The following is an 18,099-nucleotide window of genomic DNA, read 5'->3' as shown; positions in this document are numbered from 1 at the left end:
TGCAACAAGCTGCCCGTGAGAACATCAAGCGGTTAGTCCTCTGCTCTGATTCAAATTATGCCAGGCATAGCTTCGTCTCACACTTTCCCTCGTGGAAGGTGCAGGACATGAAAAATGCAAGGGGCAAGGAAGTGAAACACTCCGAACTCTTCCTAGCATGCGATCGACTCGTAACCGAACAGGGAATGTGCGTCTATTGGAAGAAGGTGAAGGGACATTCTCAAGTCCCAGGACCTGACAAAGTCGGTAACGATGAGGCAGATGGCCTCGCCAAAGCGGGAGCCGTAGACGGCCCCCTTTGGGAATTCCAGCCGCCATGGCTTCCCGAGACGCCACGCCATGACGTAACCGCGATTACTCGCCGACAGGCTAGAGCAGGTCAAACTGACGCAGTACCCCAAGCAGGAACAGTGCAACTCGGCCGACTGCCCCAGGATGCCGAGTTGGTGTCTATGCAGGAAAGGGATCCCGTGATCCACCAAATCCGTAAGTTCCTTGCGGACCCCGTGGCGTCCCCAATTTCCCCACAAGAGTTGCAACAGTCCCGAGACTTAAATCACCTTCACAATCTCAAAAACGGCTTAAAACTCGAGAAAGGACTCCTGGTGTACACACCACGCAACCAGGGACCTCCCCGGTGGGTCGTGCCCACAGATCATAGGGGGGTCATGTTGCAGTACGCTCATGACAGCCCGTGCGGGGGCCATAGGAACGCTCAGGCGACCTACCAGACACTCCAACAGATTGTCTATTGGCCCTTCATGATTCAGGACGTTACTGAGTATGTCAAAGGGTGCTTGATTTGCTGCCAATTCCGACCAGCCCAACCGTTGAACCGCGCCCCACTGCAAAGCAAAGGCATCTCATTCCCCTGGTCTAATCTCCAGATAGACTGGGTTGGACCAGTGCCGAAATCGGCTCGAGGTAATAAGTACCTCCTGACCGTCACTTGCGCGTTCACGAAGTGGGTGGAATGCTTGCCCGCCCCAAACGAAACCGCAGAGACCACCGCTCTCCTTCTTATGAACCATGTGTTCAGCCGTTGGGGCTTGCCCCTATCCATTGATTCCGACCGAGGTACTCATTTCACCGCAGAGGTCATGAGAGTGTTGTGGGAGATGCTCGGAGTCGAGGCAAAATTCCACATCGCGTATCATCCTCAGTCTTCCGGTCAGGTCGAACGCGCCAACCAAACCATCGTGAGCATGCTTCGCAAGTATGTGAGTCACCATGGCAAAGATTGGGACATCAAACTCCCTCTGGTGCTGATGGCCATTCGGTCCACTCCTCACCGCACCACCGGAGTCACCCCGTTCGAAACGATGACTGGCCGTGAAATGGTTCTTCCCTTACACCTCCTCTACCGACCAGAGGACCTAAGCGTTGCCACTGCGTACACCGCACACCAGTACGTCACCGACTTGCAACGCCACTTGCAGGCCACGTTTGCGTGGGCCCAGGAACACCTCGAAAAGAGTGCGAAAGGACAGAAAGCTTACTACGACAGAAAGGCGACACACCGTGAGTACGAAGTAGGCGACAGAGTCCTATACTTCAATTTCACCAAACCGGTAGGAGTAGCCAGAAAATTCTTACCCCGTTGGTCCGGCCCTTTCGAAATCGTCGGTAAACTGTCCCCCGTCGCCTACCGCATCAAAACTTCGAAGCCCAGCCAGGCGCCTTCGTATAGATGGGTCCATAGCAACCAAATAAAGCTTTTTGAGCAGTCCACACTCCATAGGGGGGTGGACAAACAGTAAGTTATAGCCTGCCCAACTTAGTTGCATGCCTCTCAATCCATAAGCGTGCATCTATAAGTAACCACCCTTGTTACCACTCAAATCGGAATAACAAACTCCTGTATGTTGCAGAAATCCAGGGTAGACTACTAACTCAACAGGAGGAGCTGCAGGGCCTAGGCAAAACCCTGCAGGGAACCATACTAACCGTTAACATGCATTCTACATTAATCAAGAACACAGTACATGCCGTAGACAGGCTAGCAGCAATCATGAGAAGCGAAGTCAAGTACGTCCGAGTAATCCGAGACCTAATGCAGGACCTGATGAGAGAAGTAAGTAGCTCTCTCAGCACCCTGAGTGGACGTAAAATCCCACCATATTTGATACCCCTCAGCATGGTTGACAGCATACTCCGATCTACTACCACGACTAACGTTTACTCATCACAGATTCATCTGGCTTATAGTCTTGGCAGTGCTATCCCCATTTTTGTGAACCCTCAAAACCTAGAAATAGGCTTCATCCTCAATCTCCCCGTTATTGAACGGCAAAACATATACAGAATCAAATCTGTCCTTAATGTAGGTTTCTGGAACAACGACGTACACGTACGTTTGCAGACACCTCCCACCATAGCCTATCACGATGACAACCCCTCTATCTACCTCGTCCCTAATTTAGACATGTGCACCTCTACCAAAGATATCCACTGGGTCTGCCCCAGCAATCCCTTTATCCGAGACACCACAGACCGTCTCTGTGGATTGACAAAAGTCCCCGAGCAGAAGTGTGCAGGCAAATTGTCTATTAAAGATGAAGATGAAGGAATAGGAACTAGAGTAGAAAGAGCTGGTAATCGGTGGCTAATCAACACTCCCCAAACTGAGATTCTGGTATCATATGATCAACATAACACTGCCACTAGAATGAAGATCCCTAACGAAACCTCTCTCCTAAGTGTCCCACTAGGAGCCACTGTTCACGTGGGTGACATCACCCTCCATCACCTTAGCGCTGACCAGTATGAGACCGAGATAGAAATGCCCGATGCCTTCCCAGGTCACGAACTTGAGATAAACTCCACCCTCCAAGCACAACTACTGCTGGAAGGGACCAAAACCGTGCAATTCGATCTTAAGCCCACTGGCATCGCTACCACTTTCTTGAATAACCGCGCAAACCCTTCGTCCGATCAAGGATCTTTAATAAGCCGAATTGCGCTGGGATTTCTAGCTAGCGGTTGGGTTATCACAGTCTTCATAGCCATCACTCTACACAGGTACATACTGACACTACACCGCAAACTGGACAAAACGATCTACGCACCTGAGAAATTAGATCGTGGCATTGTCCGATTCTCCATCAGGCCTAAGGCCTCCACTAACTTTCTTGAAGAGTAGGCTTGCTAACACGCTAACTAACCCCTCTTTTCCATTTTCCTTTATGGAGTTTTGATTATTTTTGTTTGCTGTGTGAAATATTGTATGTAGAAGGTAGTTAAGTAGCCATAGTGTAATTGTTTTCATGTCCAAGTGCCTATGCTTTCATGCCCAAGTGCCTATGCATCTTATGGACTGTATGAAATGAATTGAACTGTTGAACTGTGTCTGAAAGACTTTTCACAGAAAGGACCCTTGGAACTACCTCATTGTGGAACTACCTCATTGTGGAACTACCTCATTGTGGATTACTAGGGACCGTGGGTCGCAGACTAAACACCATGTGCCCATAGGGTATCACTCCTTTCAGCGCCTATGGCCAAGGGGGGAATGTTGGTAACTCGCCAGCGCCCCCTATAACGATCCCACAATTTCCTTGCGCGCTCCACCCGGATGTGACGTGAAGTGGAACTGCTTTAACTGTATCGAGAGCGCCTCGATTCGCTCTCTCATGTTCTGACTACTGGAGTGGTCGGACGGACTGTAGGCACGCTCGCCTACAGTGTTGAGACTAACCGCTATTGTCTGAGAACAGCCTGTTCAAATTAGTTTCGGCCGAACTTTTGAACGACCCGCTAAGTTTCAGCGATATAGTGGTTTTGATTCTAAACCTTTGCAAAGTTTAACTACAGTTAAGTAGTTTTCCACGCTAAGAGGCATTTGCGGACAGCTTCGCTCCTCTCAGCCTTTTTCTCGTCGACGCATCACCGGAGGTTTCTCCTGAAGCACCGTGGGCCAGCTAGGCCTTCATCTCCCTGCTTCGTTAGCCGCGGTTGGACGCAACGCGCCGCTAACCTCCTCTCCTCGGACTGCGACCCTCAGCGCGGACATCGGAGAAAGAACTTCCATCGCATTGAGTAGGCACTTGGGAAAATTTTTAATTTGTAGCTTATTCAGATGGTTGTTAGGGTCATGTTTAAGCTTTGAGCTATTTAGCATACCCGCTCAGACACGGAAGGTGTTTGTTTGTTTTTATTGTTTGTTTGTTTGTTTTTATTGTTTGTTTTGGTTCTGTTTTTTTTCTTTGAACTTGTTAGACAGGGTATCTTGCATGATATCTTTCCTTAACTCCATTGCTAGCTTCCCTATCTGATTAGCAGCGCAGCGACAAGTTTGTTATTTTAAGCTCCGAGGCTAGACCGCTACAAGGCCTAGTTCTCTCCATCCAACACATATACACACTCTCTCACACTCTCTCTCTCTCTCGCGTTGAGTTCTTTGCCTAGATAGTCTGTTGGAAATTGTTAAGTGCAGTGTTTGGATCCAGCTGTAGCGTGGTCAGATTCTCCTTAGCAACTTATTGCTAGCTACCTCAGGGTGATACGCTAGCTGGTAGGCTTGTGTTCTCGACTAGGCCTGCAGGCGCCATCTTTCCGACGCCATTTTGATACCTTCCTCATTGAGTTACCTGTGATACGACACCTAGGCACTGACCGCCATTTTGTTTAAGCATTGCCAGAGTGGCTAGTCATTAGCATCTGCCCACAGATACCTACACAAAGCACACATTAGCCACAGAGCTAATCCTTTGTTCTATTTAGCTAACATTCCTTTGTTTTAGCTAACATTCCTTTGTTTTAGCTAACGACAAGCTAGGTCACACACACACACACACACGCATCGGCTTGCCCTAGCCTCACACACGCACACACAAGGGATTCTTTTCTTTTTCCTTCTATCTCTTTCTCTCTCTCTTTCCCTCAAATTTATAGTCCAGGTGTAATTGTTCCATTGTTTTGTCTTGTTATTACCTTTGCTGACATTGAATGTATTTTGAGTTTATTATTATTAGTGAGTAGTAGACAAATAAAAGCTAATAAAATTGAATTGCATTTTACTTGTTCCTGTTGTTTATTCACAAGGTCAACTATTTAGAACTCCTTTTTCCTTCAGAATTTAGCTTTTGTATACAACTGGGTTTCCCATCTAATACAGAGCTACCATTAATCTTGAGTGTAACCATTCACGGTGAGTATTAAGATTAATAATTTAAGATTTTATGAGACTGATCTTTATTTATAAATTGATTAATTTAATTATCAATTATCACATAATTTATAATTTAATTAATCCCAATTCAACCTACATATATATATATATATACACACACACACACACACACACACCTGTATATCTTATTTTGTTTTTATACCAGTTTAATACAATACAAATCTCTACACACTTGAAAGCTTTAAGCAAATGTCAGGGTGCAGGCACTTATGGAAGCAGTTGTACAGGAGGCCGGGTGCATTGCAAACTGGCAGCCAAATCCAAGACATGAGACTGAAGGCAGAGTCAGGGTCGAGCATAGGGTCAGTCGATTTACAAATAGTGTGTCAGAGAAAAAAAACAAGTTCAGAGTCTAGATATAAACAGAAAACAAAGTCAGGTCACTAAGTCAGATTTGAGGAGCAAACGGCTTGGTATAACAGGGGCAGATCCAGGAAAATGGGAAGGGGGGGTGTCAACCCAGTAAGGGTGGGGCGCCAAGGGGACGCCAGAGGCTCAGTTTCCAAGACTCAGGCAATTTCAAGCAGATATTCTTCAGAGCCGTTGCAAAAATCAACATCTCTCTCAGACCTATCCAGCCAATGTCATAAAAATCAAAGTGAAGCTTTTTTTTTTGAAGGATTGTATGTCTGTCAACAGTGACTAAAAGTAGAGGATATAACTCCATAGATGGAAGCAATTACTCATGAAACATTTGGTAAAATGGTACTAGGAACACCACTCACACAGCTGTCTAATTGCACCCACTCAGTTGGCTTAATGTTTCCCTTACACATTTCATTATCTAAATCAAAATATTTTTTTGTTTTTCAAGAGACTATCATTTTTGCTTCTGTCCTGAATGTTTCCTGTTAAGAATGAATCAGATTCTGATGCAAAGCTCAGTATCACCATCCAAGAAATGAAAACAAAAGATACTTCTACGAGCCAATTCTGAACCAATATTAAAAGCAGCTGGACTTTTTTCCCTCAGTGATGTCTGTGGCAGCGGGGGCATGATTGAGCGTCAGCTGTGAATGGCGAGGAGGCAGGTTGAGCCAGCAGGTAACATGTGATGAGGTGCACCTGTGTCAAATTACTGGCTGTTTATTAACCTGTGTCTCTGTGTGTTTTTCAGACAGTCAGGAATGAGAGAGTTGTGCCACCCCGTCGCGTGTGTTTGTCGCTGAAAAGTGTATGCAAAAATAAAAGAACTCACTTATTCTGAAGCCTGCTTCCTGTTCCTCTGTTCCCCAAAGTTAAAAAGTTCTTACAGTGTCATACTCTATTTCCCCTAGCCATATTTGTGAAAGGTTTTCTAGGAACATAAAGACAGTCATGAACATTATACTGACCGTAGCAATGGAGTAGTGGTTCGGGAATGTTTTGCTTGGAAATACAGGTTGCATAAAGGTAGCAGATGTCCCACATTTTCCTAAAGCATAAACAAACGTATAATTAATACCTTGTTTAGACTAGCACATGAATTATAATAGGGGGGTTGTTATTTTAAGAATTTTGACTTTTCCATGTTTTACCCCCCTAGAAATATGGAGATAGACCATCTATGTGGGAAAAATGTCAAATTTTATTAAATTGAAACTTGCTAACCCCCCTGTACTGTACATACCCTCTGAAAGTTTCCATTCTTACAATATGGCAAAATACATTACAGGGCTGTTTGATATTAGAATGCTGCTTTTTTTAATGTGTTTTAAAGTTATTGATGAATATAAACCTCTTCAGGTATGCCACTAGGTACGACTACAACATTTTCAGTGCAGATGATCATTATTTTAAGGTAATAAGCTTAGTGGTAAGTAACCTTACATTCAAGTAAATTAAACATATGGTAATTCTGCTCTTTTTCAGCAAGCTTTAAAGTTGTTGATGAATGTCACACTCTTCAGTAATACCTCAAATATGAACTATTTTTAAGCACAGAGGATCGTTACTTAAGGTTACTAATTTAGTTTTAAGAACCAGTATGCACAAATGATTCATATCAGAATTATATCTCCCAATGTATTAAATAGTCATTATTTGTATTCTTGCAGGTAAATAATGGCTTCTGTTGCAACACGGTCAAAAGCCAAGAAGATACTAGGTGTAGTAGAGTGCATAGAGCAGGCCGAGTTCCCTTCTGGGATGCTTCCAACATTTGGAGGGGTTATTAACTTCAGAGGGTATGTACAGGGGGGGTAGCATTTTTCAGTTGACCAAATATTGGTATTTCCATACTTAGATAGATCATCTCCATATTTTGGAGGGGGTAGAAATTTTTTTTTGGTCTAACACCCCCCCCAATTATAATACATTACTTACTTTTCTCTGTACTACAACCAGTTCTTAAGTGTTAGAATCAATGAAACTACTCACTTAGCTTGTCCAAGACTGGAATGAGGGAGTGCCATGTGTACTGATACTCCGCTCTTAATCCATCAAGAGAGACTAGCAGCAGAGGCTGTCTCTTAAAACTAAACAAGAGCAAGAAAGCATCAGCCAGTGACAACAAAAGCATAAAATAGAATAAATTGAATAGAAGTGAAGTGCATTTCAGTTTGGGATACATTGATACTCATATGATCCCATGCTTCGGGCTTATGGTTTGTGAAAAATGCTTTAATATCAAAAATAGGTACCATGTGGTACTATGTGATGGCTGAGATGACAGATGACATAAAATTACAGCAATCTGGATGTATTTCACAATTAATGATGGTGATCAAAACAGACTATAGTTGGGCAATGTGAAAATACCAAGAACTACAGCAGCTTCAAGTATGCACAGAAGCTGAAACAACATCTGATGTTTGTACAGTATGTTTCAAATTGGACAAGGTGTCAGGAATTGCTCGCACGCAAAGGTGTCCATGAATGTGGAGCAGTGAAGGAAAACTGTTGCACATGTGAGCACTTCAGTTCTCCAAGCACTGCTTCTTTTCCACTTTACTCTTGAGTCAAGGTGCAATTCAAGTCAATTTTAATAAGCCTGTTTGCTGATATTGTGCACACTCAGGTCACAGTCAGAGCTCAGGTCATCCTTAGACTCTGTATTAAAGGTACTCTTTAACTGGCACAGCAAATTAAACAGAAATGCACTAGATGACAAAAGGAGCATATAATTTTAAAGAGAACATTACTTAGCAGGACACTTAGGACTGTTCATGCTCACACACTGATCCTGTACCCATGGCGTCATTCCTGGAAGAAAAAGAACAAAAAGCACAGAAGAAGAAGAAGAAGAAGAAGAAGAAGTGAGTGTGATGGTGTGGGTGTAGATGAGTGAGTGAGCTATGACTGTGTAGTTCTGCATGTGTATGTATGTGGGGAAGGGGTGGTTATGGGTCATAGTCTCACCATTGCAAACAATGCCATAGTTTGTACAGCAGTCTCCAGCACTCAGACAGTCAGAAGAGCAGTGACACTTACTACCAGAGACACGCTTTTCCCCACAACGCAATGGCGTACACTCCCAGCTCTCAACTTCACACAGAATAAAAGTGCACAAAAATGAACCATTGACTCAACATCTGTAACAGTAACTGCATTAATCTGATAGACTGACAGTAAGGATGTCTGACATTTAATTAATATTAATAATATCTATGAATCAGTGAGACTATTATTGTATGTTGCATGTAGTTGCAGATTTTTTTGAAGGGTTGTATACTGGAATTCCCTGTGGTATCTGCCATTTTTTTCTCCTAGTCAAATTCTGAGCTAACCCTGGAAAGGAAACACAACCAAGAACAAGTTGTGTTCTTGGAGTCAACTGGTGGTCATGACTTACCTGGCTGGTGGCAGATATCCATAAAATCATAACAACAGGTATTACTGGTCACACACTGCTCATCACATCGACAACCTGGAGACTCATAATCATATGGCTCATAACAGCGGTTATGACATGAATCTGGCACTGAGAGAGAGAGAGAAAGAGAGAGAGAGAGAGACAGAGCACTACTAGTCCAGTAACAGTACTAAAATGTGTGCAAAAGATGTGTAATATGACAGATCACTGTATCATCAACATGCTTGCTGTTATATGAAAATAACCGATAACACTTTACAATACTGTTCAACAACTTATAGGTAACTATGCAGCAGATAAGCAAGAAAAAGTGTATAGATTTTCATTAACATTTATTTTTATTCCTTTTAACAACTAAAACACATGTTTGCTTCTCTCCTCCCTCTACACTCAGTCTCTTGGCCCAGTTATCTCTGCTCGTGGTCTATCCTACCACTGCTATGCTGATGACACCCAACTGTTTCTCTGTATCTCTCTTTTCCTCCTGGTGCGTAGCCAACCAGGAGCAGTTCCTGGTTGGCTACGCACTTCCTGGTTCCTGAGTTGTTTGCGCAGAGTCCTTTTTTCCCACGAGTGCTAATCTTTTTTAACTTTTTTCTACAAATAATTTTCCAGCATCCTCTTCATTTTTATTGTACTGTCGCTTTCCTTTTTGTACTTTTCACTTTCACTTTCCTTTTTCCATTTTTTTCTCTCTCTCTCTTTTTTCGGAAGAATGCCGAGACCGGAAGCTTTCTTTTTCTCTCCTCCTGTGTAAAGACCACAAGCGGAGGCCATCCACATCGGATCTGCTTTAATATCAACAGATCTTCGATTAAGGTACGTGAATCTTTTCATAATGGCACACCTTCAGCCTGTTCAGTGTGCTGAGTGCAGGATGTTTAGTCATTCTTCCTCCGTCGCTAGCGATAGCTTTATTAGCTTTATTTGTGATAACTGCAGATTAGTTAGCTCTCTGACGGAGAAAATTACAGTGCTAGAAGCGCGTGTCCAGGCTTTAGAGAAGATTTGTGAGCGTGAGAACAGTGTAGTTTCTGTAGGGGAAAGTCTGGATGCCCTAGGTGGAGTTAGTAATCCCCCAACTCCGGCATTAGAGCCCTTACAGTGGGGTGAATGGGTGACGGCTTGGCAGCATAAGCATAGAGCCAAAGCTACTGCTGAGGCTCTCTCACGGGAGCACCATTCCTCTCCGCATCACGTGTCGAACAGGTTTGCTCTCCTTAGTGATGCACCCGCTGAGAAACCTGAAAGAGCTCTGGTTATAGGGGACTCTATCATACGGCACGTGAAATTAGCTCAGCCTTTCGGGGCACCAGCAGCTTTAGTCAGGTGTATACCGGGAGCCAGGGTGCTGGACATAGCAGGTAATCTTAGGGTCCTAGGCAAGCACAGGTTCTCAAAGATAGTTATCCATGCAGGAGCTAATGATATCCACCTTCATCAGTCTGAGGTTACTAAGAGTAACTTTGTAGAGGTGTTTAAATTAGCGAAGGTGATGTCCGATGCTGTAGTATGCTCTGGCCCCATCCCAATGCAGCGTGGCGATGTAGCTTACAGCATGTTATGGTCGCTGAACTGCTGGCTGTCCAGGTGGTGCTCTGAAAACAGTGTGGGCTTTATAGAAAATTGGGCTAATTTTGAGGGCACTGCTGGCCTGTTAGGGCAGGAAGGTATCCATCCCACTCGGGAAGGTGCTGCTTTCATTTCCTGCAGCATAGGTCATAGTCTCAGAACAGGCCTAGTTAATTTCTGACAATCCAGAGCCAAGGCCAGGGATCAGACGAACAGGCTAAACCGATTGTCTGCAAGCTGCACAGAGTCGTCACTCAGGGTCCACTACATCGAGACTGTGTCTGTTCCCCAAGCTCAACAAAAAGGTAGAAATTTTCAGAGAGTTTGCTCCAGTAACCTAATCAATATAAAATTAGATCATACTGACTGTACAGCTGCTGCTAGCACCTTTGATCTAAAGGTGGGACTATTAAATATTAGATCTCTTACATCTAAAGCACTAATGGTTAATGAACTCATTACTGATCAGGAGTTTAATGTACCTTGTTTAACTGAAACATGGATTAAGCCAAATGAATATATAACATTAAATGAAGCGCGTCCTCCTGGATACAGTTATATACACCAGCCTCATCATACTGGCAGAGGAGGAGGCATTGTGGTTATTTATAATGATTATCTAGGTGTAGCACAAAAACCTGGTTATAAATTTAATACATTTGAAGTTCTTCATACGCATATAATGTATGTAGCCTCGAAAAATAAGTCTACCCAGTTAATTCCATTGCTTATTATTTACAGGCCCCCGGGGCCATATTCTGAGTTTCTTTCTGAATTTGCAGATTTTATCTCAGATCTGGTTATTTCCTTAGACAAAGCTTTAGCTGTCGGAGATTTTAATATTCACTTCGATAACCCAGAAGACCCTTTAAAAACAGCGTTTTGTGTCCATTTTAGATTCAGTAGGGATTAATTAGAATGTCATAGGACCAACCCATAATGGTGGTCACAACCTTGACCTAATACTAACATTCAGGTTAAACGTAGACAATATAGTCATACTTCCACAGTCTGAAGTTATCTCAGATCATTATCTCATCTCATTCAAACTATGTATGAGTAATAATATATGCACCTCACCACGCTACTGTATTAAACGTACATTCACGTCAACTACTGCACAGAGCTTTATAAATGATCTCCCAGAGTTATCAACTTTTATTGGGTCACTGTCAGCCCCTGCAGAACTTGATCAGGCAACTGAATGCTTAGAGTCAACATTCCACCATACCTTAGATAATGTAGCCCCTCTAAAAAGGAAAATGGTCAGAGACAAAAAATTAGCACCCTGGTATAATGATGACACTCACACATTAAAATAGACCACTCGAAAATTGGAACATAAATGGCGTCAAACAAAATTGGTAGTGTTCAAATTAGCGTGGAAGGAGAGCTTCCTGAAGTATAGAAAAGCTCTTAGTGCTGCGAGCTCAACATATCTCTCCTCCCTAATAGAAGATAACAAAAATAATCCTAGATTCCTATTTAATACTGTAGCAAAATTAACCAGGAATAAGTCCACTATAGACACATGCACACCTGCAGTATATAATAGTAACAATTTCATGAATTTTTTTAATGACAAAATTGAGAATATCCGACAAAAAATTCAAACTACTAATTTAAAGTGCTGATGACACGTTTTTTACATCTTTGGCGATGTTTTATAACATAAAAAGTAATTCCCAATGATCCATATATTAATTCACGAAGGCGCCAATTTTACAAGTTATGATAAAAAACGGGGCTATTTGGGCAAATTTGACAGGGCTGCAGCACCCAGGAGACGAAAGAGGAGGAGGAGCTGTATGACGTCAGCGAAAGAACCTTCCTCCTAACTTACCAGTTTGTTGTTGATGCGGCAGGTGTTCAGTTTGTCATTATACATTATATATATATATATATATATATATATATATATATATATATATATATATATATATATATATATATATATATATTAGTTATTATGCCTTCGCGTTGTGTTGCCGGCTTTTGCTCCAAAACCTACAAGGATGGGGTAAGTTTATTCAAGTTCCCCAGAGATCCCGAGCTGCATGCGAAGTGGGTGAAGCAAGTCAGGCGCACTCGTGACAAGTGGGAGCCCTCACCAACATCCGTCCTGTGCTCTGAACACTTAGATTTGGATTGTTTTGACACCCTTCCCAGCTTAAAAGAATCTCTTGGGTGTTCAGTTCAGCACAAACGTGTGTTACTACCATCAGCAGTGCCTACACAGTGTTGCCAGATTGGGAGGTTTCCCGCCCAGTTGAGCGGTTTCAAGTGCATTTTGGTGGGTTTTGAACATATTTTGGGCTGGAAAACGTCAGCAGAATCTGTTGCCAGATACTACTGAAGTTTTCCAGCCCAAAATATGTTCAAAACCCACCAAAATGCACTTGAAACCGCCCAACTGGGCGTGATTCCTCCCAATCTGGCAACACTGCCAGTATTCCGGAGGGGGTCTACTCATAGCTATGCTGGATCCAAAGACAGTCCTCCTGTCAGAACATGTGTTGTGAAACGACATAAGATAAAGGTACGTAGAGCTATAGATTCTACATGATAATCATAAATGTAATCATAAAGTCAGCGAGATATCAGTCATGTATTTGCTTGTGAAAGCTTGTGGCTTTCATGTAACTGCTGCCTAGCAACGAGAGGCAAAGGGTAAAGAGAGTAGGCTATCATAGATTCTATTCGGAAGAGATCAACACAATTCTAGAATCGCAGAAGAGGAAGAGCTAGCACTAGAGAGTTCACCGGTGTTTTTATGCGCCATTTCCATTGAGTAGAACCAGAGTAGAACAGCCAGTGAACCGCAGCGTGTTCTCCCGCTGACATCACAACATGGCCGCCAGCCACGGACCCAGTTTTCTTGCGCTGTGCAATTAAAAGTTGGATATTTGCGTAACAACAGCTTCTTTTCACGTAATTATAACAGAAATCTAACATGTTTGCCATGTTGTATAGTTTATTTAAGAAATTGCATAGAGTCATGTTCGTGTCATCAGCCCTTTAAGGTCAGACAATGAAAGTGACCTTGTAGTTAACTATATAACTCTATCAGATCATCAGTTAGAATGTTTTATTCCCCTTAAAGAAACTGAATTACTTTCATTAATCTCGGCATCAAAAGTCTCAACTTGCGTACTAGATCCCTTACCTACACATTTATTCAAACAGATAATACCTGAAGTAATTGAACCGCTTCTAAAAATAATAAATTCTTCTCTTACGATGGGCTATGTACCCAAATCCTTTAAACTAACAGTTATCAAACCCCTGATTAAAAAACCTGACCTTGATCCCTGTCAGCTGTCCAATTATAGGCCAATATCAAACCTCCCCTTTATCTCCAAGATCCTTGAAAAAGCTGTGGCACAACAGTTATGCTCATATTTACATAGGAATAACATCCATGAAATGGATCAGTCAGGATTTAAACCTAATCACAGCACAGAAACAGCTCTGGTTAAAGTAGTAAACGACCTACTGTTGGCGTCTGATCAGGGCTGTGTCTCGCTACTTGTGTTGCTTGACCTTAGTGCAGCATTTGATACCATTGATCATTCCATTCTTCTGGATAGACTAGAAAATGTTGTGGGAGTTAAGGGAATGGCCCTCTCCTGGCACAGCTCTTATTTAACTGATCGTTATCAGTATGTTGATATAAATGGTGATATTTCTAGACATACTGAGGTAAAGTTTAGTGTTCCACAAGGTTCTGTCTTGGGTCCACTGCTTTTTTCTCTATATATGTTACCTCGAGGTGATATTATTTGTAAACATTGTATTAGTTTCCACTGTTATGCTGATGACACACAGTTGTATGTTTCTGCAAAACCTGATGAGAGACACCAGCTTAATAGAATTGAGGAATGTGTTAAGGACATTAGACACTGGATGCTTATTAATTTCCTTCTGCTTAACTCTGACAAGACTGAAGTACTTGTACTAGGACCACATACAGCTAGAAGTAAGTTTTCTGATTACACAGTGACTCTGGATGGCCTTTCTGTTTCTTCACGTGCAGCAGTAAAAGACCTCGGAGTGATTATTGACCCCAGTCTTTCATTCGAAACTCACATTGATAACATTACCCGGATAGCTTTCTTTCATCTCAGAAATATTGCTAAGATAAGAAATTTAATGTTACTACATGATGCGGAAAAACTAGGTCATGCTTTTGTTACCTCCAGGTTGGATTATTGTAATGCCTTACTGTCTGGATGTTCCAATAAGTGCATAAACAAGCTCCAGTTAGTTCAAAATGCAGCAGCAAGAGCCCTTACTAGAACTAGAAAATATGACCGCATCACGCCTGTCTCATCCACACTGCATTGGCTCCAAATCAAATTTCGTATTGATTATAAAATACTACTATTGACCTTTAAAGCACTAAATGGTCTCGCACCACAGTACCTGAGTGAACTTCTGGTCCTCTATGACCCGCCACGCCTACTTAGATCAAAAGGTGCTGCTGGTACCTCATATACTGAAGGCTACATCAGGGGGCAGAGCCTTTTCTTACAAAGCTCCACAGTTATGGAACAGCCTTCCAAGTAATGTTTTGGAATCAGACACAATCTCAGCATTTAAGTCTAGGCTGAAAACATATCTGTTTAGTCAAGCCTTTTGTTAATGGTGTTTATGAGGTAAAGGTGTAGATCTGGAGGGTCCTCAGACATAGAGTGTTTTGGTAAACTGGGATGTATGGATGCTGTCAGTCCCCACTTGCTTGCTCACTCGAGTTTGTTGACGGCGTAGTGGCTGGCTGCTTTATGTCCTGGGGCTCCCTCATGCCTGTGTTACCTTCTGGCTCTCCCCTTTTAGTTATGCTGTCATAGTTAGTTGCCGGAGTCCCTGCTTGTACTCAGTGCAATATGTATACTGTTCCTACTTATTCAGGTGACATTGGGCATACCTAACAACAACCCGTGTTTCTTTCCCTCTCCCCCCCAAAAAAAATCTGTCCCTCTGAGTTACATGGAGTCAACAGGAAATCTTTTGGTGGAGAGGGTGGAGACCTCGACTGGCTATCGTAGCCTGCAGGGAATTGGCCGTCAGACATTCTGTTGCATGTCCCAGACCCGGTGAAATGCAACTGAATTGTCTTGGCCAGCCTTAAGGGTCCCATCTGCATCCCATCATTGCTGAGGAGTGTGCTCCCATCACCCAATCAAGCATCCACCCAAAGCAGGTCATGATATTTTTTAACCATATTAACATGTCATTGTTGTGTATTATGCCTGATGTCAAGACTCTCGTCTCTGCAAGCCTACCACACAGACTTAATACTTGTGTCATTTTTAGGGCATACCTAACAACCTGTGTTTTCTCTCTCTCCCCCACCCCCAATCTGTCCCTCTGAGTTACATGTTGGTCCTGGGATTGAGATGCTGGCCTCTTCTGCCCCTCGGACCTGCTTGATCCATCCTGGTGCCCTGTGTCTGGTTGGAGTTTTATCGCATCACTCCTGTGGAGGACAGCCCCATGAGGACAGTTGAGGGTTACACCTGGAGGATGCTCTGGACTCTTACAGTAATGCTTTTATGGCTGAGGACTACAGTTGACTTGCTAACTTTAGGACTGCAGTTGTCATGAACAGTTTTGCACTCAAATTTCCATCAATGAAGAGTTACAACATCAACGAAACTGTCTTCATGTTAAAACTGTTAATGTTATAGTCATGTTGTCTGTTGTTGCCCAAATGAGGATGGGTTCCCTTTTGAGTCTGGTTCCTCTCGAGGTTTCTTCCTCATGTCATCTGAGGGAGTTTTTCCTTGCCACCGTTGCCACAGGCTTGCTCATTAGGGATAGATTAGGGACAAAATTAGCTCATGATTTAAGTTGTTCAAATTCTGTAAAGCTGCTTTGCGACAATGTTTATTGTTAAAAGCGCTATACAAATAAACTTGACTTGACTCCTTCTGACACACAGATCTCTGCTTGCATCTCTGCTTGCCTGCATGATATCCAGAGCTGGATGGACAACCATCATCTGAAGTTCAACCCAGGCAAGATAAAGGTAATCTACAACCCTGATTCCAAAAAAGTTGGGACAAAGTACAAATTGTAAATAAAAATGGAATGCAATGATGTGGAAGTTTCAAAATTCCATATTTTATTCAGAATAGAACATAGATGACATATCAAATGTTTAAAGTGAGAAAATGCATCATTTAAAGAGAAAAATTAGGTGATTTTAAATTTCATGACAATAACACATCTGAAAAAAGTTGGGACAAGGCCATGTTTACCACTGTGAGACATCCCCCTTTCTCTTTACAACAGTCTGTAAATGTCTGGGGACTGAGGAGACAAGTTGCTCAAGTTTAGGGATAGGAATGTTAACCCGTTCTTGTCTAATGTAGGATTCTAGTTGCTCAACTGTCTTAGGCCTTTTTTGTTGTATCTTCCGTTTTATGATGCGTCAAATGTTTTCTATGGGTGAAAGATTTGGACTGCAGGCTGGCCAGTTCAGTATCCGGACCCTTCTTCTACGCAGCCATGATGCTGTAATTGATGCAGTATGTGGTTTGGCATTGTCATGTTGGAAAATGCAAGGTCTTCCCTGAAAGAGACGTCGTCTGGATGGGAGATATGTTGCTCTAGAACCTGGATATACCTTTGAGCATTGATGGTGTCTTTCCAGATGTGTAAGCTGCCCATGCCACACGCACTAATGCAACCCCATACCATCAGAGATGCAGGCTTCTGAACTGAGCGCTGATAACAGCTTGGGTCGTCCTTCTCCTCTTTAGTCTGAATAACACGGCGTCCCTGATTTCCATAAAGAACTTCAAATTTTGATTCGTCTGACCACAGAACAATTTTCCACTTTGCCACAGTCCATTTTAAATGAGCCTTGGCCCAGAGAAGACGTCTGCGCTTCTGGATCATGTTTAGATGCGGCTTCTTCTTTGAACTATAGAGTTTTAGCTGGCAACGGCGGATGGCACGGTGAATTGTGTTCACAGATAATTTTCTCTGGAAATATTCCTGAGCCCATTTTGTGATTTCCAATACAGAAGCATGCCTGTATGTGATGCAGTGCCGTCTAAGGGCCCGAAGATCACGGGCACCCAGTATGGTTTTCCGGCCTTGACCCTTATGCACAGAGATTCTTCCAGATTCTCTGAATCTTTTGATGATATTATGCACTGTAGATGATGATATGTTCAAACTCTTTGCAATTTTACACTGTCAGACTCCTTTCTGATATTGCTCCACTATTTGTCGGTGCAGAATTAGGGGGATTGGTGATTCTCTTCCCATTTTTACTTCTGAGAGCCGCTGCCACTCCAAGATGCTCTTTTTATACCCAGTCATGTTAATGACCTATTGCCAATTGACCTAATGAGTTGCAATTTGGTCCTCCAGCTGTTCCTTTTTTGTACCTTTAACTTTTCCAGCCTCTTATTGCCACTGTCCCAACTTTTGTGAGATGTGATGCTGTCATGAAATTTCAAATGAGCCAATATTTGGCATGAAATTTCAAAATGTCTCACTTTCGACGTTTAATATGTTGTCTATATTC

General features: G+C 42.8%; 1 protein-coding gene across 1 annotated transcript in view; it reads right to left on the bottom strand.

The window, feature by feature from the left end:
- LOC132870623 (venom phosphodiesterase 1) overlaps positions 1–18,099 on the bottom strand; it is a 217,302-nt gene that overhangs the window by 173,942 nt on the left and 25,261 nt on the right. The window contains exons 3-7 of the mRNA XM_060904353.1: positions 8,964–9,092; positions 8,531–8,656; positions 8,314–8,374; positions 7,550–7,647; positions 6,526–6,605 (exon numbers count right to left, since the gene is read on the bottom strand). Coding sequence (XP_060760336.1) covers positions 6,526–6,605; positions 7,550–7,647; positions 8,314–8,374; positions 8,531–8,656; positions 8,964–9,092 — 494 coding nt within the window. The remainder of the gene's footprint in view (positions 1–6,525; positions 6,606–7,549; positions 7,648–8,313; positions 8,375–8,530; positions 8,657–8,963; positions 9,093–18,099) is intronic.

The sequence above is a fragment of the Neoarius graeffei genome, chromosome 2 (assembly GCF_027579695.1).
Source record: "Neoarius graeffei isolate fNeoGra1 chromosome 2, fNeoGra1.pri, whole genome shotgun sequence".
In the NCBI taxonomy this organism is placed as follows: domain Eukaryota; kingdom Metazoa; phylum Chordata; class Actinopteri; order Siluriformes; family Ariidae; genus Neoarius; species Neoarius graeffei.
Note: the sequence above shows the minus strand (reverse complement) of the source record. Positions and strands in the feature narration are given on the sequence as shown.